At 39.1% G+C, this 21,334-nt stretch overlaps 3 protein-coding genes across 3 annotated transcripts; 2 read left to right on the forward strand and 1 right to left on the reverse strand.

Annotated features, from left to right (window-relative positions):
* The first annotated feature begins 3,886 nt into the window (after positions 1 to 3,886).
* Positions 3,887 to 5,697, forward strand: LOC121763296. Its single transcript, XM_042159291.1, has 2 exons — positions 3,887 to 4,002; positions 4,245 to 5,697. The coding sequence occupies exon 2, from the start codon at positions 4,256 to 4,258 to the stop codon at positions 5,249 to 5,251; it is 996 nt and encodes a 331-aa protein (XP_042015225.1). The 5' UTR covers positions 3,887 to 4,002; positions 4,245 to 4,255; the 3' UTR covers positions 5,252 to 5,697.
* A 1,734-nt stretch (positions 5,698 to 7,431) lies between these two features.
* On the reverse strand, positions 7,432 to 12,618 carry LOC121763672 (exonuclease 1-like). The gene is made up of 12 exons (XM_042159733.1): positions 12,467 to 12,618; positions 12,338 to 12,374; positions 12,050 to 12,224; positions 11,884 to 11,962; positions 11,250 to 11,294; positions 10,856 to 11,005; positions 10,661 to 10,775; positions 10,478 to 10,578; positions 10,148 to 10,245; positions 9,964 to 10,056; positions 9,606 to 9,826; positions 7,432 to 9,487 (listed from the first exon to the last, which is right to left on the reverse strand). The coding sequence occupies exons 1-12, from the start codon at positions 12,542 to 12,544 to the stop codon at positions 9,051 to 9,053; spliced, it is 1,629 nt and encodes a 542-aa protein (XP_042015667.1). The 5' UTR covers positions 12,545 to 12,618; the 3' UTR covers positions 7,432 to 9,050.
* A 6,519-nt stretch (positions 12,619 to 19,137) lies between these two features.
* On the forward strand, positions 19,138 to 21,253 carry LOC121765980 (guanine nucleotide-binding protein subunit beta-like protein). The gene is made up of 2 exons (XM_042162294.1): positions 19,138 to 20,105; positions 20,952 to 21,253. Exons 1-2 carry the CDS (start codon positions 19,218 to 19,220, stop codon positions 21,054 to 21,056), a joined length of 993 nt encoding a protein of 330 aa, XP_042018228.1. The 5' UTR covers positions 19,138 to 19,217; the 3' UTR covers positions 21,057 to 21,253.
* The last annotated feature ends 81 nt before the right edge of the window (positions 21,254 to 21,334 follow it).

A 21,334-nucleotide genomic window follows, 5' to 3' on the forward strand; every position in this document is an offset into this window, starting at 1 on the left:
CCCTAACAACTCTGTTTTATTGCAATTAGGTCCTCCGTCTTGTGAAAAACACATAACCAACCCCACTCTTTTAAGTAGGCCCCTGAACTCTTTATATTACAATAAGTCGCCCACAACTATCTTAAAATTCGAAATAAACCCACATATTGACCAAATTGAAACCCGGAATCGTTTTGCACCTCTGTTAAAAATTTCCGCTGCATTTAACGTGTAAAATAGGGATAAAAGGGATACCCGTGGATGGATTTTTGATTGTGGAGCCACAGATACTATGACTCCGGAGAAAACAGATTTTATTGATTTTAGTGAGGTCACTAAGACTTATATTAGAACTGCAAACGGGGAATTAATCAAAGTGGCAGGGGTCGGAACCATAGAAATTTCTCCAAACCTTCGTTTGTCAAATTGTCTGTTTGTGCCAAGCTTATCTCAAAGATTGATGTCAGTAAGCCATGTCACAAGAGAGCTGAACTGTACACTTCTAATGCATCCAAATTGTTGCATCTTACAGGATATTCGGACGAGGAAGATCGTTGGGCGTGGCACTGAGAACCAGGGACTCTACTACGTGGATGGGGTAGCTCAACATGGCAGTGCAATGCTAGCTCAAGGATCCACGAGAGAGGAGGCTTGGTTGTGGCACAGAAGACTAGGACATCCTTCCCATGGTTATTTTCAGCTTTTATTTCCAAACTTTAAAATTCCTAGAGATTTTTCCTGTGAGACATGTGTTTTGGCCAAGAGCCACAGACAATCTTTCAAACCTTCAGATACTCGTATGAAATTTATGTTTGAACTTGTGCATGCTGATGTTTGGGGCCCTGCACCTGTTACTGGGGGAAAGGGTTTTAGATATTTTGTTACCTTTATTGATGATTGCACTAGGATGACTTGGATTTATTTCTTGAAACACAAATCTGAAGTAATTGAAAAGTTTAGCCTGTTTTTCCATATGGTCCAAACCCAGTTTCAAACCACCATAAAAATTCTTCGATCTGATAATGGGAGAGAATTTGTCAACAGTGACATGTCTGAGTTCTTTAAAAAACGAGGCCTCGTTCACCAAACCTCCCGTGCCTATACGCCTGAACAAAATGGGGTTGCAGAAAGAAAAAATAGGACAATTCTAGAAGTCACCCGTGCCCTTATGATCGAATCCAAAGTACCCACTTTCCTTTGGCCTGAAGCCGTGGCAACCTCAATTTACCTCATAAACCGACTACCCACAAAAATCCTCAACAAAAAAACCCCTCTTGATGTCCTCTCCCAACAAGCCAAAATACCTGAAACCCTTAGTATGCCTCCCAAAGTCTTTGGTTGCACCGTCTACGTCCATACACCCAAACATGAAAGAACCAAATTCTCACCTTACGCTTCCAAATGTGTCTTTGTGGGATACGGGGTAAACCAGAAGGGTTATCGATGCTTTGACCCGAATACTAAGAAAATCATCACCACTATAAACTGTAACTTTTTGGAAACCGAGTTCTTCTACCCGCACCACCTTAGCAGTCAGGGGGAGAAAGATCCTGAAACTACTCATAGGGACTGTCTAAGTTGGTTTGTGTCACCTCCAAGTCCTTCAATTGAGGAACCAACAGAGTCTATTGCGGTCACTGCCGCAGAGCACGCCCCCCACCAGAGTCTACTCAACCACCTCTCGATCAACCTCAACCAATATCCCAGGTATGTCCCGCACCTATCTCTGAGGAAAACTCTGTAGTTGACACTAACACTGCAAAAGAAGAAAACAACACCGTTGATGGGGACACTGGGAGGTATGTTCTTCCACCTCGGAGTACTCGAGGGATTCCCCCAAAAAGATACTCTCCCGAGAGAATTGGAGCTAAGAGCAGATATGGAGTTGCAAACTTCGTGCAAGGGAATCTGAGTAAGATGGCACGTGCTTTCCAAGCAGCACTCTATGAGGAAGAAGAGATCCCACGAACTGCCGAGGAAGCAATGAAGCATAAGCACTGGAAAGAGGCTATGCTTACGGAGATGAAAGCATTGATGAAGAATAATACCAGGGTAAAAGGAAAGCTGCCAGAAGGAGTCAAAGCCGTAGGATGCAGGTGGGTGTTCACCATGAAACGGAGACCAGATGGGTCAATTGAGAGATATAAGGCAAGACTCGTAGCAAAGGGGTACACTCAGACATACGGGGTCGACTATGCTGAGACTTTCTCATCGGTAGCTAAAATCAACACGGTTAGAGTTTTGTTCTCGGTCGCTGCAAATAAGGATTGGCCACTCTATCAGTTCGATGTGACCAATGCCTTTCTACATGGAGAACTACCTAAGCCTGTATACATGGATCCCCCAGCAGGTTTTTCAGATGAGTTTCAACCCGGGGAAGTGTGCAAGCTCCAGAGAACGCTATATGGACTGAAACAGTCCCCCAGAGCTTGGTTCAGTCGATTCACTGAAGTGATGAAGAAATACGACTACGTGCAGAGTAACTCAGATCACACGTTATTCCTCAAGAAGAAGAATGGAAGAATCACATGCCTAATTGTCTACGTCGACGGCATGATCATCACAGGGGACGACGAGGAAGAAATCGGCGAATTGAGGAAAAACCTGTTCAAAGAGTTTGAAATGAAAGACCTAGGCTCACTCAAATACTTCTTAGGAATTGAGGTTTTGAGATCAGAAAAAGAGATCTTCATCAATCAAAGAAAATATGTCCTTGACCTCCTAGCAGAAGTGGGCATGGTAGACCGCAAGCCAGCAGACACCCCGATGATACAGAATCATGGACTGCAGATGGTGGAAGGGGCGAAACTCAAAGACAGAGGAAGATACCAGAGATTGGTGGGAAAACTTATTTACCTTTCCCATACCAGGCCTGACATAGCATATGCTGTGGGAATTGTAAGTCAGTTTATGCACTCACCGCAAGAGGATCACTAGGAAGCAGTTCTACGCATTGTTCGATACTTGAAAGGCACTGCGGAGTATGGGGTATTATTTGAAAAACATGGGCACTTAGAGATCAATGGTTTTACTGATGCAGACTGGGCAGGGAACCCAAATGACCGAAAGTCCACGGCAGGATACTTTACGCTAGTAGGAGGAAACCTTGTTACTTGGAGGAGCAAGAAGCAGAAGGTGGTGTCACTATCTAGTGCTGAGGCAGAGTTCCGTGGGATCAAGAGTGGTCTCACTGAGATATTATGGCTGAGAAGACTCATGACGGAGCTTAACCTTCATATGTCTAAACCATGCAGGCTGTTCTGTGATAACAAGGCTGCAATTAGCATCTCTGAAACTCCGGTTCAGCATGATAGAACTAAACATGTGTAGGTCGACAGACACTTCATCAAAGAAAAGCTTGAAGCCAAGATTGTTGATTTCCCATATGTAAGATCAGAAGATCAACTGGCAGATATCCTAACCAAGGTTGTGAACGCAAAGTCATTCAGAGAAGTACTAAGCAAGTTAAGTATCGGGAATCCCGTTGCTTAACTTGAGGGGGAGTGTTGGAAAGAAATCAAGGAATTAATGTAAATTGATTCCTAGTTGATCTCTAATTGATCATATCCCTAAATTAGGAGATACTGGTTACCATATGTAAATTGTAATCTTACCTATAAGAGTTGTAATCTCTGCACATATCATTAAGTAATAATATTACACCATTCTTCAAATCCCTAATTATTTCTTCACGAACAAATACTGATCTTTATACTGATTTTTAAAATTATAGGATTACAGTATAATTTAGCCAAACTCTATGACATTTTTTAGTACAATTTGCCCTAAAAGTCCAAATACAATACATTGGGCCTCAATAATAATAGTAGTAATAATTAATCTTGGCCCAAAAAATAAAATTCAAATTGAATTAGGCCAAGCCCATGACTGCTATTTTCTCCACCCCTCTGTTTTAACTCATGGCGCCACCACCGCCCGTAGCCTCCCCTCTCAGTCTCAGGCGGTAAAACCTCATTCACGCGCAGGGATGGAGAGTTCCTCTTCCAATTTTCGATAGAAATGGTAAGATTCCAACTCAATACTTGTTGCATCGATCGAGCTGTACTCGAGCTTTATGCACAACACTGAAATTCTAATTAGGAGTATTATGATTTATGAGATGTTTCTGAATTTCCTATCTACTGTGTGATTTGAATAAAAGCACAATTGGAGAGCACATCTATGTTTCTAATTGAAAGTTTTGAAGAATTACTCCACTTTCTGATTATGATTAGCTTTGTCGATTTGTTTCTGCATCGGAACAGAGCATCTGAATATGCTGAATCCCACCAGATACCAGACTACTTCCAACAAGTTACATTTATACGAGAAGATTCGATATTTAGCCCCGTATTATTCGATTTTTGGATGGGGTGGTTATGCCTCAATTTCATATCAAAATCATGGTTCAGAAACTCCACGAGGTTTGGAGCAGAATATTGGGGGAAAAAATGTTGCAATTTTCTGGGATTTGGATAACAAGCCACCGAGATCATTTCCTCCGTATGATGCAGCACTTAGGATAAAGAAGGCTGCTCAGCAATTTGGTTTTGTTAAGTACATGATTGCATATGCTAATCGTCATGCGTTCAGCTACGTACCTCCTGAGATTCGGGAACAAAGGAAAGAGAGGAAATCACTGAATCAGTTGGAAAACAAGGGCATTGTGATGCCGAAGGAGCCATATGTGTGCGAAGTCTGTGGGAGGAGATTTCACAACAATGAGAGGTTCATTAATCATTTTAGGCAGATTCATGAGCGTGAGCAGATGAAACGGTTGAATCAGATTGAGTCTGCAAGGGGGAAGAGGAGGCTGAATTTGGTGGCTAGGAATGCTGTCAAGATGGAGAAGTATAGGAATGCGGCAAGGGATATATTGACCCCAAAGGTCGGGTATGGTTTGGCGGATGAGCTGAAACGAGCTGGATTCTGGGTCAAGACGGTCTCAGACAAGCCACAGGCTGCAGATGTTGAGTTGAGGCACCGAATGGTGGATATGATGGACAGGAGGATGGTTGAATGCTTGGTTCTTGTGTCGGATGATTCAGATTTTGTGGAGGTCTTGAAGGAGGCGAGGATGAGGTGCTTGAAAACGGTGGTTGTTGGTGATATCAGCGATGGTGCTCTCAAGAGGACAGCGGATGCTGCTTTCTCGTGGCAGGAGATCATGATTGGGAAGGCGAAGAAAGAGGCGGTATTAGTCGTTGGCAAGTGGAAGGATCGAAATGTTCTGCAGAAATTGGAGTGGACGTATGATCCTGAGAGAGACTAACAAATGCATTTCCATGCTATTGAAAGTGGGGATTCGGATTCGGATTCGGATATTGGCTGCTTCAGTTCTGATGAAGATGAATCTCTTCTAGGTAGGGAAAAGAATGGTGAGTGGTGGGAACTGGGACAAAATCAAAGACCTCCAGAATGATCGACCGATCGAGGTGAACTCAATGATGTCGAAGCTCGAGGAAAATCCACAGCCGCTACCCGATGGGCAATAGCCTGCTAGATCTCACTCTCCGAGTTCGTGTGTGCATTGTGAGGTCAGCGGCAGCTCTAAAGACCGAATTTAATGGAGTTTTTCGACCATTATTGGCCGGAGGTAGGATTTTTTGTTTGACAGTTGTAATTGGAAGTAGTTCACTTGGAAAATTGTTACTTTCGTTGCACCAATAATATTATTTTGATTAATAGAAAATGAATGAGATTATCTTTAGGTACAAATATTTCTAGAATTTTTTGCTTCAAGTATATCTTAATTTTGTGATGATAGTAAAAGTAGAAGATCCAACACCACAGGTCCACTACGATAGTAATACTATAGCTTCTCTATAAATTTTAAATTTTGTTACTACTATAAAATTAGGTCCAATAACAATTACTATAGTTCAAGATCCACAAACAATTCCAAATAGGGGTCAGAATTTCTCTCGTTCTTCAATTTAATCATTTCTTGCTCACAACTTAAAATATTGCGATTTAGTGTTTCATTTTTTTTGTCGTCTCATTCATGCACCGTATCTCATTAATAAATTAATTATTTGTACTCCGTATAATACTCTATTAGCTTTTGATTCATATAAAACCAGATCTAAATAAAAAAAAGCAGAACAAAATTAAACGAAGGATACTTTTAGGTTGCTGTTAATTTATTTTTAATTCATTTTAATAAATGATGACATAAAATAATTTAACAATGACATCAAACACAAATTTTTAAAAATGACATAAAACGGATTAATAATGACCTTCCATATTTTTGGTTAATTGACCATTAAATCACATAATCATAGGGTCAAGATTTGGACTGTATTTCTGGATTTAGATGCATTTTTATTTGGATCATCTCCCATACATTTGTTATAAAGTATAAAATAGTATTATATATAATGCGTCATAATTAATTATTTGTACATATCTTACTTTTGACACAATAAACTATTGATAATAAGTACACAAATTAAGTTTAAATTAAGGTGGTGTTCGATTTCCTATATAAAATAGTGGCAAAATAGAATCTAGGATTAAGTCGTGAGATTATTTAGTAGGAAGGGGTTGACTATGACTAATTATCACATGACTATTCATTTAAGATTAAGTCATGAGATGTCATCTCATAAACCAAACATATGTTAAAAATTTAATTATGAGATAATTTTGCAAACCGAACACACCCTAAGCATATAAAATTAAAATTAAAGCAAATTATACAAATAATATGTGAAAAAATAAAAATGATACTACATGAGACGCAGAAAATGGGCTATTCTCTACCGCATTTTAAATAGTTGCTAGTAATTGTTTTCTACCCATTAAATATTAACTACTGTATTTACGTGGATAGATATTGTGGTAGTACTGTAGCAGTGGGATTTTAATGGAAATCACACTCAAACATAAATTTGTGGATATTAATGGTTACAAGTCTTAATGTCCAACATTTCAATGTGATATTTTACCCTTTGTTTGGTTCTTGCCTTTTCAGAATAAAAAGGCAATATTGTATATCAAGAAAAAAAATGCACTAATTAGTCATAGATCCCCTTTTAGAAACATTTCATTTACAATATATTGCATATAGTATTGTATAAGTGGATCAAGTTCAAAGGGAAATCAATATGTTAACATAATACACAAATTATGTTAAATTATAGTAGTATGTGAAGTGTAATCTAATTCATATATGACTACAAGAAAAACTCTCACACATGATATATACTACATGACATAGATTATGTATTTATGTGTGTGTGTGACCTAAAAATGAGAGTGCACTTGGAGAATGATGCAAATAACTTGATCTAATACCTTGCTTTTTCCTATTAAATTAACAACAAAGATACACGAAGTTGTTATTAAACATTACTATTTGTATGTAACAATTTGTATAACCAAAAAAATTGAATATGAAAGGCAAATGGCCCTTGGGGGAAGTGGGGAGTCGATGATCACTTATAGTGTTACACAAGTCAAATTTAATCTGATACTATTCTTACAAGTGGAAACGAAAGGATTTGTTTGATTTCATCCCAAAAACAAAAAAAAAACGCACACAAAACACATTACACACAAACACACACAGTGATCGATGGTGATACATATGAAAAGGTTGATAGGTGAAGATGATGTTGAAGGCATATTTAGGTTGGTGTGGTTAGTTTTGGCTTCAGCTTCGATGATGTCTCTCGTTGTATGGAAATGTGCACAAGGTGTTCAACAAAAAGAAGCCGACGCCGCAGATATCTACGGAGGGAGCGGTTGCGCCGCCGCATGTGGTGGTGGCTGCGGTGCATGATTCAATCATTTTGTGGTACTCGATATTTGGTCCTGGATTAATAATATGGCAAGGTTTAGTTTTGTTTGAGTTTAATGTCACCATATTAACAAAGTTTGGATCATGTTTATGATTTTGATCCATCTCTTAAAAGTTAAACCTACCTAATCTTCTACTGTTTTATTCATGTACAATTTCTTCTTTCCTGCATGTTGATAGATCGTTTCTATATCTATTTCATATTTCATGTTGTTGGATTTTATTTCCTATAACATTCGTAAATTCAAAAGCAATAGATACCACACGATTTTACATTAGTGAATCAATTTTGGAAGATTGAATGATTGAAAACTTCTTTACTTTAACAAGGGATAAAATTGTCAATTTACGAAATAAGTAATAAAAATCTAAAAATGACATCTTTTTTTTTTTTTTTCTAAAAACAAATTTGTAGATCGGGGCGACGATGTAGCGTTTTCTGTCGACACTAAGTAAAAATTAGGTTTGGCTATAATATTTCATAAATTGGATTTTGCTAGGATCCAAAATCCAAATTAAGGTTAATGCATGGTATTTAGGATTACGATTTATCTTCATTTATCTAATGGAAATCAGATTTAACATAAATTTCACTTATCTAAAAATAAAATTATTAATTTTATGGATGAGGACTACTATCATTCAACACCTACGTCAAGTTTTACAATAAACCGAAATTGGATCAAATCCCATGTAAAAAACACACTGAATAAAAACATCTGACAAGGGATAAAATACATTTTACTATAAGTAGTAGTAGTAATAAATATCCAAAAATGCTCACTCTGCAAAACTATGTCAAACTTGCGAAAAAAGTGATTTTATACTCCATTCAATCCAACCCATAAAAATAGACTATTTTTAGAACACTATGGATTTTAATGTACAATTAGTGAAGTACGAGAGGGGTAGAAAAAAAAATAATTGGAGTATTATTAGTAGATAATGAGGCGGATCTCATTAGAGAGAAAAGGTTTTCTAAAATAGAAGTTAGTATTATTTTTATGAGATGGACCAAAATAACAAAAGATACGAAATCACAAAAAGATCGGCCTGGTATATCTGTCCTTCATGAAAGTCGAGCTCGAGTATGTGATGATTTGCACGAAGGTGGAGTACCTTGTCCCTAATACTTAATACAAATGTTGAGCATATATACACAATTAAGATGATATGGCCCTTTTGGTAGGAATCAAGTGATTTGCTACTTTTTAAAGAATGTATAGAAAAAAAACTATTAAATTAAACAAGTGATTACTTTGTATTAAGTATTAGGGACAAGGTACTCCACCTTAGATGTTATGACATGTTTGGGATTACTTTGTTTTGATAGCTTTTCAGCTATTCTTTTGCCTTTTGGCTTGATTACTTTAGAATCTATGCTTTCTTCTGATTTCTGAGTTGCAGAAAAAATTTCTGGCTTCTCAACCTCAGTCACTTCAGAAGCTTGTTCTACAATAGACATGGCCTCATTCAGCTGCACTTCATCGTCTCTTTTCCGTTTCTTGAAGGGGTTGTTGGATGGCATGTTTAGAGTGGATCTAAGCGGTACTGGTTCTTTTTGTGCCAACGCTTCGTTTCTGGAAGGGAAACCGAGCTTTTTGAGGGCTGATGTTTCACTTTCGTTCAGTACTTCCTCGCTGATAACTGTCATTTGCTTCCCTTCTGATGAACTTTTCGTTGCATCAAGTGGCATATCACCTATTAGGTCGATGAAGCTATCAGCAACTTTGAGCTCGAATGTTTCAAGACCGGGACACCATTTCTTCAAGAAAACAATAATGCAGAGTTGAATGCTTAAAAGGTGAGGAACACTGACCTCTAATTCTCTTTTTGACAGTTTTGTGGCACGAAACTACAGTGAAACATCCTTCTTGCATCGAGCCAGTAGCTTCTTCTTGAGTTGAGAGTTGGCTTGCAGAATCTGCGAAACTGAGACTGTGCTTATATCCAGGTTGAGGAAAGTGGTTAAACGGCTCCATTGTACAAGGGTCCAGGTTACCTTCTGCAATCGCGACTGCTATGGAAGGGTACAAGTCTCTATCTCGAGTGAAGGAAAGAGAATAACAACCAGACTGAAATAACTACACCTTTTCAAGGTTTGCTGCATAACTCAACTTTAAGAAAATGCAAAGACACATTATTCCAGCACAAAGAATCGAGAGATAAAAGGATACGGCCCCAAGAAATCGAGGTCACCATGGTCACCCTGCAACAGCTCAGGCGTCAGAGGATTGAGAGGCTTGAGTTTCTTTGAAGCTGCATCGTAACTGCCAAGAATGGTATACATAGAAGCAGGAGTTATATGCTATTTGACAACTCAGCAGAAAAGTATGTGGTGAGGCGTGTTCGGTATCATACACTCGAGCGTGTTGGAAAACAGCCAACGCTTGTCTGAAAGCTGTGGGATAATCTTCAGGAACTACTTTTCCTTTTTCAAGCTTCAGCACTGACAGAACCTGCAAAAATTTCAAGCATTCATCAGTTTTATCACCATTGCTTGTATTTTAATGTGATTAAAGTCAAGCTTAGCTTTGTCACACACAGAGCCAACCCTCTACTGTTGAGTTTTCTAATGTAGATACAGAATTAACCAGTATTACGCTCTGTAGAATTTTAGTACATGATTGATTTGAATAGAACTTGATATGGTTTGGAGATCCTGAACTGTTCAAGTGAGATTTTTCTTACACGGTCTAAATTTCGATACTTGGCTACCAAGTTGTAAGCTTTGACAATTCCTATTCCAGGCACGGATGGAAGGAAATCACAACCAGCCAATATACACATACCTGAAAATTTTGGAAAAAACAAAATCATATTTAGTATTGAATGGATGGTGAACCAAGTCCAGTTCTGGAAAGTCTGAACAACCTGTGAACAATTCTCTATCGAAATTCATGAAGGATGGTTTACGCCCAGCAACATTAATAGCATTTTTTAGGATTATCTCTTCACCCTTGCCATATCGGTCCATCTTAAATACTACCTGCCCGATCCATGGAAGAAGAGTGAGATTACAAATGACACACAGACCTCAAAAACCAACAACTTAGTTCTGTAACTTACAGCTGGGCAATTGTAGGCCAGCAAATCGCTGTCCTCTGAAATTATTGCTACAATGCCGCCTTTTTCAGTTTCAAGACTTGTGAGATATGCCAATTGGGCATCTGCCTCATATGGAGCTACAACAAATTCAACATTCTCTGATCTTAAAATCTGAAATTAACAATTTTTGGTAGTAACTTGTAAGTAAAGGTCTTGATTTCATAGATAACTTTGAAAACCATTCTGCTAGCCACAAAGGTTTAAAAATGAAACAGACAAACAAAGAAATTTTAAATCTATTCATTAACCAGAGTGCAGTATTTTGGCTGTTGGGTCCTAGATATTTTTCAACTGCCTGTTTATTTCCACATTTTGGTAAAAAAAAATGGAAGCTCTCTGCATATGAAAGTGGTACCTGGATCAGTTGGTGCGCCATCTGAGGGGTTATGCTCACAGCTCTCTGCATATGAATTAAGTGATTTGAGAAAGGAGCCTTTAATTTGTTATGATTTATACGAAAGGTAAGCTTCCATCTCATGGAGACAAAAAAAGGTTATACAAGGCATATGTAAACTGATGGATGTTATATTATACAGAGATGGAAACAATGGTGCTCAAGTTTTCCAGCGAAAAATTATCCATATATCCCATAAATCAAAATTATGTTTTTAAGTCTGTATACTAATAAGAGACTACATTCAGAAGCTCAGCATTATATGCTGTTTGATTAAAATATCCACATCAAGTACCTAAAAATGAGAGATTATGTCTCCATAGTAAATGACTTAAATCTTGAAACCTTTTATATGTCAAACTAGAAATCCACAAACACTAACAATAAATCCCAACTTTCTGAACCTACGATGTAGCTGTAAGCATTTAACATTTCTAAAGAATTAACAACCTCAATGAGTTCAGATGTAGACAGCATTGCAAGAACCATAACTTTCTCACCAACACCACAAGCTACCTAAGTAGAATGAGAAAAAAAAATGCATTGCATCTTCCCACTAGTGATTTTAGTGCTATATATTCAAGAAGTTTAGTACCTGGAAAAGCTCGGAGGCTGCATCAGTATCACCCTCCTTCAGCTTTTCCATAGCCAGATCTCGATTAGCCTTTCTCTTCCTAAATCGACAAATTCAAAAGAGATAAATTCAACTTAAATTAAGTAAAGAAAAATGGCAGAATCATTAACAAATTCATTAGACATGCCTATGCCTCCCATCTTCAGTAGCGGCCTTACACGGGATGCTGCCCCCATCAAAAACAACCACCGGCGTAATCTTGTAGTGTCGAAGCATGCTTATCCGATGCATAAAATACTGCAAGAACCGGTTTTTCTTATCCCCTTCCATGTCCAGGCATACCTCCATACTACATGAATACGCTACAAAATCCCCAAAAACTCATTACTAATTTACTCCATCCAATCCCTTAAAGGGAAACAATTAAGCAGATTAATTGAAAATAAAGGGAACAATGTAGAAACTGCAAAGCTACCTCCTTTGTGAAGCCACGAATATGCATCAATACCCACCTAAATCACAAACCAAAAGTAAAAAAAAGACTGATAATTTTATCAAAATGCAAAACAATAGTTAAATGGATTGAGATGAAGCCAGACATTACCCGTTTCCCAGCATATTTCTTGATGTGGACGGATTCAACATAGGGCTTCATGAATTTCAGGAGATTGTTTATGCCCATTTCTCGCTTTGTCGGGATTTATTGATCAGTTTAGTATGATATGAAATGAATTTGTTGAATCAGCTTATCTGCTGAAAAATGGATCAGAGAAATGTTGAATGCAGAGAAAAGAGGGATTTTATGTTTTCACTTGCTGTGGAGACGCAAATAGGTCTGTGACGCTTTCATTTTGTTTGCCAATCACATTTAACCACGTGGTAGGATATGTTGATTTCTATTGGTCTGTCACGCGGGTGAGGCGAGATGTAATGGTATGCAAACCGCGAAAACAATTTCAAATTTGGCGGGTTGTATAATACCCGCCTTCAGTTGGATCAATTGTTCATATCTTACCACAAATACTCATAATTTACGTCAAAAAGTTGTCCAACTCTATACTATTCACTAAACTTTTTTATTCCTTATTTTTTAAAGTAAAATACACGACCCAAGTTTTGAATTATAACATAATTGAAAAAGAAAATTACATATTTAAAATAAAAAAATTACTAAATAATTGCAAATAAAAAATTACAAATCACATGAATCATACTTTGAGCCCAAATTGGTCGACTATGCTTTTGTCATTGAGTCTCGGTCATCCTCGCCTTATATTTGGACAATGCTTTGTGATACACATCTGTTAAAAGGAGTTGGTTGTTCATGGCTTGTGCATGGGTGTACGTGTGCATGCGGCGAGGCTGCGGATCTACGCTGAGGGTGCAGCTCACTGGATCAAGAATTGAGGAGTTAGCCGTTGCAATCGGTTATCAACTACCTCAACCGACTCATGTGAAGAACTCTTTCACCTAAGTCTTAGTATAAGTAGATAGATTCTTTACTCTTTATGTGTGTTTAAAAAATCAGTTGTACATTCACAAGCTTGATCAATAAGAGTTTTCCACTTTCTCGGTTTCTCAAAAACAAGAGTGTTCATCTTCTTGAATTGGAAGTTTCTTGCATTTATCATCTTCGTTCGTAATATTCCAACAATTGGCGCCGTCTGTGGGAAGATGAATCGAACCCAACGATCTTGAAGGATAGCAATGGCAACACGTCTCGATGCTGAAAAGTTTACGGGGAAGAATGACTACAGCCTTTGGAAAATGAAGATGCGGGCCATTCTTGTGCAGCAGGGTTTAGTCGCTGCTCTAACCCCAGCCGATGAAGATGCGAAGGGTAAAGCTCCTGCTCTCGATGAAAAGGCAAAGGCCAAGCACGATGAAATGCTTCTCAAGGTGCATAGTGTTGTGGTCTTGTGCCTCGGAGATAGAGTATTGAGAGAGGTGAAAGCCAAGACAACCGCTGCAGGAATTTTGAAGAAACTTGATGAGGTATATCTGGCCAAATCCTTAGCTAATCGTCTCTATATGAAAGGGAGGTTGTATTCCTATTGTTTCTTGGAGGATAAACCAATTCTTGAGCAGCTGGAAGATTTCTCCAAGTCGATCGATAATCTAGAGGCAGTAGATATCAAGATAGCTGATGAAGATAAGGCCATCTTAGTCCTTGATGCACTGCCCGATTCATATGATCAAATGAGGGATGCCATTCTATATGGGAGAGACAAGCAGATCACGCATGCTGAGGTTCATGCTGCTCTAATGGCCAAGGAATTGCAAAAAGGGGCAGTTAAAAGGATTGATCAGCTACAACCGCCACAGTCCCTCAACATCAAGAAGTTCAGCAAGAAACATTTTAAGAAGAGATTTGAGAATTTGAAGGCTGAAATCTCTTGTGCAAAGGAGGCTCGTTCTTGCTACTGGTGCAAGAAGCCTGGCCATTTGAAGCGCGATTGCCATGCATGGAATAAGAGGCAAGCAAATTGAGGTAATTCCCACTCTAATGTTGTGAATGGTGAAGTTGATGAGGTCCGTGAAGTGATGAATGTGACTGATAAGTGCGAGAGAGGGTCCTGGATATTGGACTCAGGCTGCTCATTCCATATGTGTCCTACAAGAGAGTGGTTTCACGACATGAGGGAGGCACATGGGACTGTGCTTCTTGGAAACAATCAAACTTGCTACATCAGAGGAATTGGAAGCATCATGTTAAGGGTAGATGATGGATCTATCAAGGTGCTGTCTAATGTCAGGTATATTCCTGAGGTGAAAAGGAATTTAATATCTCTGGGAACTATGGAAAAGAAGGGGTACTCCTTTATGTCACAGCATGGAATAATGCATATTTGCAAGGACTCTCAGGTCGAGATGATTGCTAAGAGAAATGGTAGCCTATATTACCTACAAGCTGCAGTCATTGAGGGTGAATCACACTCAGTCTCCACACCAGATTTGAAGATATGGCATCAGAGATTGGGACATCCGACAGAAGGCAGTCTGAAAATGTTGGTCAGATTGGGGCTTATAGAGGCTAATCCAGCAGAAAATATGGAAGTGTGTGAGGATTGCTTGCTGGGAAAATCCAAGAAACAAAGTTTTCCAGCAGGTAAACATAGCTCATCATCTCCTCTAGATTATATTCACTCGGATATTTGGGGCCCTGCACCAGTGAAGAGCTTAGGTGGAGGGAAATATTACATATCAATCATTGATGATTGGACAAGAAAGGTCGGGGTGTTTATATTGAAGGAGAAGTCTGCTGCATTTAAAGCCTTTAGAGATTGGTGCATAGAGGTTAGCAATGAGAAATCTGCCACACCAAAGGTCTTGAGAACAGATAATGGACTGGAGTATTTGTCTAAGAAATTTGATCTTTTCTGCCAAGAGAAGGGGATCAAGAGGCACAAGACCGTCCCAGCAAACTCCCAACAAAATGGGGTTGCTGAGAGGATGAACCGAACTCTGCTTGAAAGGGTTAGATGCATGTTGAGTTCATCTGGTGCAGGTAAGAGCTTCTGGGCAGAAGCAGTATGCACTGCTGCTCATTTGATCAACATATGTCTGGCATCTGGAATAGGTGGAGCAATCCCAGATGAGAGATGGCACGGTGGAAAGCCAGATTATAGCAGACTTAAGCCTTTTTACTGTTTGGCCTTTGCACATCAAAAGCAAGGGAAGTTAAATGCTAGAGCTCTCAGGTGTATCATGCTTGGATACCAGAAAAATGTGAAGGGATTTAGGCTCTGGTGCCTTGAGCCAGATAAACAAAAGATATTGGTGAGTATGGATGTAGCCTTCATTGAAAACAAAATGCCTTTGCAAGAAAAGACTTCTGGTGAGTCAGTCTCTAGTACTAGGGATGGTGATCCTCACTTTGAGGTGGAGAATGGTGGTGAAGATGCTACTACTGGAGTTGAATTATTGGATTCATATTCTGATGAAGTTCAAACTGAGATCACTGATCCCATCACTGATACTATCAATGAGCCTATCACTGATCAGTCAGAAAGGGAAGCTGCTTCTGATGCTGTCTCTGATGATCAGTGAGGTCTCACTGGATATCAATTGGCAAGGGATAGGACAAGAAGAACTAATATTAGGCTTCCAGCAAGATTCAGAGATACTGATATGTTATTCTATGCTCTTCACATAGCTGAGCAACTGGAATACTCAGAGCCTACCTCTTATGCAGAAGCTGTTTCTGGTCCAGAATCAAGGTAGTGGATTCGAGCCATGAAGGAGGAAATTGACTCTCTCCTCAAGAATAAGACATGGGTGCTCGTTGATCAGGCTGAATTCAGGAAAGTGATAGGCTGCAAATCAGTTTACAAGAAGAAAATTGAGGCAGCTCAGGCATATAATATAAGATTCAAGGCAGGGTTGGTAGCCAAGGGATTCAACCAACAAGAAGGTATTGCTTTTAATGAGGTCTTCTCACCTGTTGTCAAGCACAACTCCATCAGAGTCTTGTTGGCTATAGCAGCTCATAAAGATTGGGAGATAGAGCAACTCGATGTGAAGACAGCCTTCTTGAATGGAGACTTGGAAGAAACAATCTACATGGTCCAACCACAAGGGTTTGAAGTCCCTGGATCAGAAGGAAAGGTGTGCATGCTCAAAAAGAGCTTGTATGGTCTGAAGCAGAGCAGTAGACAATGGTACTTGAAGTTTGGAGAGAATTTGTCACAGCTTGGCTTTGTTAGATCACAATATGACAGTTGCGTTTTTGTGAAAAGGCATAACAACAAGGAGCTAATATATCTTCTATTGTATGTAGATGATATGCTGATTTCTGGGAAGGATGTGGCTGAGATCAGAAAGGTGAAGAGCAAGCTTAGTTCACGCTTTGAAATGAAAGACCTTGGAGCTGCGAAGAGGATACTTGGGATGGACATAATTAGAAATAGAAGAAAGGGAAAGCTGTGGTTGTTTCAGGCATATTACATCAATAGATTTCTAAAGAAGTTCAAAGCAGACAATATGAAAAGTGCCGCTACTCCTCTAGCAGTTCATTTCAAGTTATCAAAATACCAGAAACCCAAAGATGAGGCAGAAAAGAAGGTGATGCAGCTCATTCCTTACTCCAATATTGTTGGGAGTATGATGTACATGATGATTTGTACGCGCCCAGATATTGCTCATGCCATAAGTTCTACAAGTAGATACATGGTGGACTATGGCAAGCAACATTGGAGCACGTTGAAATGGATGATGAGATATATCAATGGAGCAAAACATTTGGGAATTTTGTTCACTTTAGAAGGTAGAGCTGAGGGAGATCCTCTAGTTGGACATTGTGACTCTGATTACGCAGCTAATGTTGATACTAGAAGATCTCAGACAGGTTATGTTTTTACTTTGTTTGGCTCGGGTGTTTGCTGGAAATCGAGCCTTCAGAGCGTCGTGGCTTTATCAACAACAGAGGCCGAGTATATGGCACTTACCTCGGCTGTGAAGGAAAGTAAGTGGCTGCTTGGTTTGGTGTCAGAATTTGGGATAGACCAGAACTCAGTGGCTATTCATTGTGACAATAGTGGGGCGATTTGCTTAGCTAGACATCAGATGTTTCATGAACGTAGCAAGCACATCGACGTTCGACTCCATTTCATTAGAGATGAAGTTGAGAGTGGCGCGGTAGAGTGATAAAGATAGATAAAACGCATAACCCCGCGGACATGCTCACCAAGCCATTGAGCAAGGAAAAGTTCGAGTATTGTTGCAGGTTGATAAACTTGTATACTGTGAAGTTTTGAGGAAGATGAAGCCATAGACAGCCAAGGTGGAGATTGTTAAAACGAGTTGGCTGTTCATGGCTTGTGCATGGGTGTACGTGTGCATGCGGTGAGGCGGCGGATCTACGCTGAGGGTGCAGCTCACTAGATCAAGAATTGAGGAGTTAGCCGTTGCAATCGGTTATCAACTACCTCAACCGACTCATGTGAAGAACTCTTTCACCTAAGTCTTAGTATAAGTAGATAGATTCTTTACTCTTTGTGTGTGTGTAAAAAATCAGTTGTACATTCACAAGCTTGATCAATAAGAGTTTTCCACTTTCTCGGTTTCTTAAAAACAAGAGTGTTCATCTTCTTGAATTGGAAGTTTCTTGCGTTTATCATCTTCGTTCGTAATATTCCAACAACATCCATCATTTGTACCTCACTCATTGAATCTATTTTCGGTCACTTATAAATATTGATCCAAATCTTCGATTTCACTATTTGTCGTTGCCATCATCTTAAGGGTTTCTCTTCTATCACCTTAAATGTGGACTTATATTGGACTATCTGAATAAAAAATAAGAATTTCAAAAGTACCGTGTTTGGATTGTTTAGATGGATTCCATTTAGTATGCAATAATTCAAGAATTTGTGTGTAATTTTGGATTGGGATTGAATGATAGACTTGGAAGTTGGAATTGTCTAAATTCATAATAGTATTTGATTTTTTTCTGGGTTAAGATGTGCAAGAATTGGGAGGATATGATTGATGAAAATGATTTCATATGTTGTGGGAAGTGCGAGGATAAATGCATATTTAGTATATTATGCGAGAGTAAAAAATCATATATATGCAACTAGTTAAACGATGATGTGTATCTATACAAAAATTTATATTGTTTGTACAAAACCCCTAACATTATATTATATTGCACTTAGGTGACCATATTTGTCTGGCAAAACTGTAATAAAATCCAAATGTAATGGTTTTTCTTCAATTAATTTTAAAATGACAAAATTGACCATAATTTGATTCAGTTTCATGATTTTATTTTATATTGTCCTCTTTATAAACATCCGCATATGATCATTAACCTAATCAAATGAAAACAATATCGAAGTAATTTAAAGGATACATGTAAATTGACATGTAAATGAGAAAGAGTGATAAAATAGTACCTCCATTAAAGTTAAAGTTTGCTTTAACTATTTTTTATAAATCAACTTTACACTACACTAATTCATTTTATTAATGTTTATTAGATTTAATTAACTTTTTTTTACCAATTTTCACTTTTACTTATTTACTTTTTAAAAATCATATTGAACTAGAGTGGAAAACATTATGAATAGCGTAAGTAGCAGTAGTAGTAACTTACAATCGAGAAACCAATATTTAGGATTTAGGGGGTGTATTTTCAATTCAATGGAATTTATATGGTTTTACGGTAAAATTCGGAATAAGAGGGGTGTATTTTCAATTTAACATTTTTGTCTTCCAATTGTTATTATAAATACGTCACCGATTTTGAAAACCCTAATTTTTTCCCAACATATAAATTCCGCGGCCATTGGCATCGGCTGCCTCTTCTCGTCCCTCTCAAAACCCTTCGCCAAACCCTAGCAGCAGCAGCCATGGCAACGGGGCAGGAACAGCTCGTCCTCCGCGGCACAATGCGCGGCCACACCGACTGGGTGACGGCCATCGCCGCCCCAATCGACAACTCCGACACCATCGTCACCTCCTCCCGCGACAATTCCCTAATCCTCTGGACCCTCACCAAGGACGACTCCTCCTTCGGCGTCGCCACCCGCCGCTTCACCGGCCACTCTCACTTCATCCAGGACGTCGTCCTCTCCTCCGACGGCCAATTCGCCCTCTCCGCCTCCTGGGACGCCGAGCTCCGCCTCTGGGACCTCCAGACCGGCGAAACCGCCCGCCGCTTCGTTGGCCACGCCAAGGACGTCCTCTCCGTCGCCTTCTCCGCGGACAACCGCCAGATCGTCTCCGCCTCGCGCGACCGCACGATCAAGCTCTGGAACACCCTCGGGGAGTGCAAGTACACCATCCAGGAGGGCGAATCCCACTCCGATTGGGTCTCCTGCGTCCGATTCTCCCCCGACAACAGCCAGCCCACCGTCGTCTCGGGGTCTTGGGATAAGTCTGTCAAGGTCTGGAATTTGACCAATTGCAAGCTCCGCGCGACGCTGACTGGACACACCGGCTACGTGAACACGGTGGTGGTGTCTCCGGATGGATCTCTGTGCGCGAGTGGGGGGAAGGACGGTGTGATTCTGCTTTGGGATCTGTCGGAGGGGAAGATGCTGTACTCGTTGGAGGCTGGCTCGATTGTTAATGCTCTGACATTTAGCCCTAATAGGTATTGGCTCTGCGCTGCGACGGAATCGGGTATCAAAATTTGGGATTTGGAGAGCAAGAGTGTTGTTGCGGATCTGAAGGTGGATTTGAAGCATGAGAGTGAGCTGGCCAGAGATGATGCTGGGCAACCATGCAAAAATAAGGTAAATTTGCAGTTTTTATTTCTTTGTGATCGTTTGTTCATGATTATTGATATCTATACGTTTGCCTGTATTTATGAGATTTGGCTAGATAATCAAAGATTCACACGTTTTTTGATAATTTGCGGCGTGATTGAGATATTTTTTTGATAATTAACATTGTACTTCTGATGATGATTCGTTGGTTGGCTGATTATCATGTTGTTAATATTTGGCTAGTAGAGTATTTTAGAACATCACAATGGAATTTTGAGCAGTTTCAGTTCTTATACAGATGGCTAATTTTATATGAAGGGTATAATCCCTTGTTATATCATATTTTTGTGTTCTGTTCAATTTGTCTGCCTGATCATTTAATCATGCTGTGCTGAGATTAGAAACAATCTTTTTTACATCATAGAATTTGTCTCGTCAAACATATGAATTTATGGTTCTATTGGAATTCGAGGATAATGGGAAAGGTGTAACCATTTATGTACTAATACACTCCCCAAGTATTCATGCAACCATAGGCACTCAGTTCTTATTTATCCCCCTCAAATCCAACCTACCTTTTGTTAAGAGTGTCTTAGTTTTTTGCCAAGCCTTTGTACTATGTTCCACAAGCTTATTGTGTATACTTTTCAAATGATTATAGTTTCATTCAGGAAAAGTGTTGGAACTTTTCTTGTTTATCTTTAGGATTTTTGAAGCTCTTTGATTTGAACCAATGTATAAGAGTTGACAGGCAATAATATGGCTTGAATTTGTGTAGTAGTTTAATGTGCCACATGAAATGTTGTGTCAATTAAATGTATGAATTTATTGTTTTGACTGTAAATTAAGCTCATTTGTAATCGTTTGCTGTAGGTCATATACTGCACCAGTCTTGGCTGGAAAGCTGATGGAAGCACCCTTTTCAGTGGTTACACCGATGGTGTCATCCGAGTTTGGGGTATCGGCGGCCGATACTAGGAATGAGATACTCATAATTATGTGGAAATATTTTCACTATGTTTTTTTGATCATTTGGGATTTTGCCAATTCTAGTTTCATATACACATAATTATGTCTGAATTTTTTTCTCTGTCTACTCATGTTTGAGTTTTTATAATATGTGCTCTGAAAGATTCACATGAGTTCCATTATATTGCATTTCTTCATTGAGTAAATTATTTAGTTTGCAACCTACATGGTAAAGTATTTTGACATTTTGTCATTTTCAACAGACTGCTTCAATGAAAATGGGCATT

The sequence above is a fragment of the Salvia splendens genome, chromosome 14 (genome assembly GCF_004379255.2).
Source record: "Salvia splendens isolate huo1 chromosome 14, SspV2, whole genome shotgun sequence".
Lineage (NCBI taxonomy): Eukaryota > Viridiplantae > Streptophyta > Magnoliopsida > Lamiales > Lamiaceae > Salvia > Salvia splendens.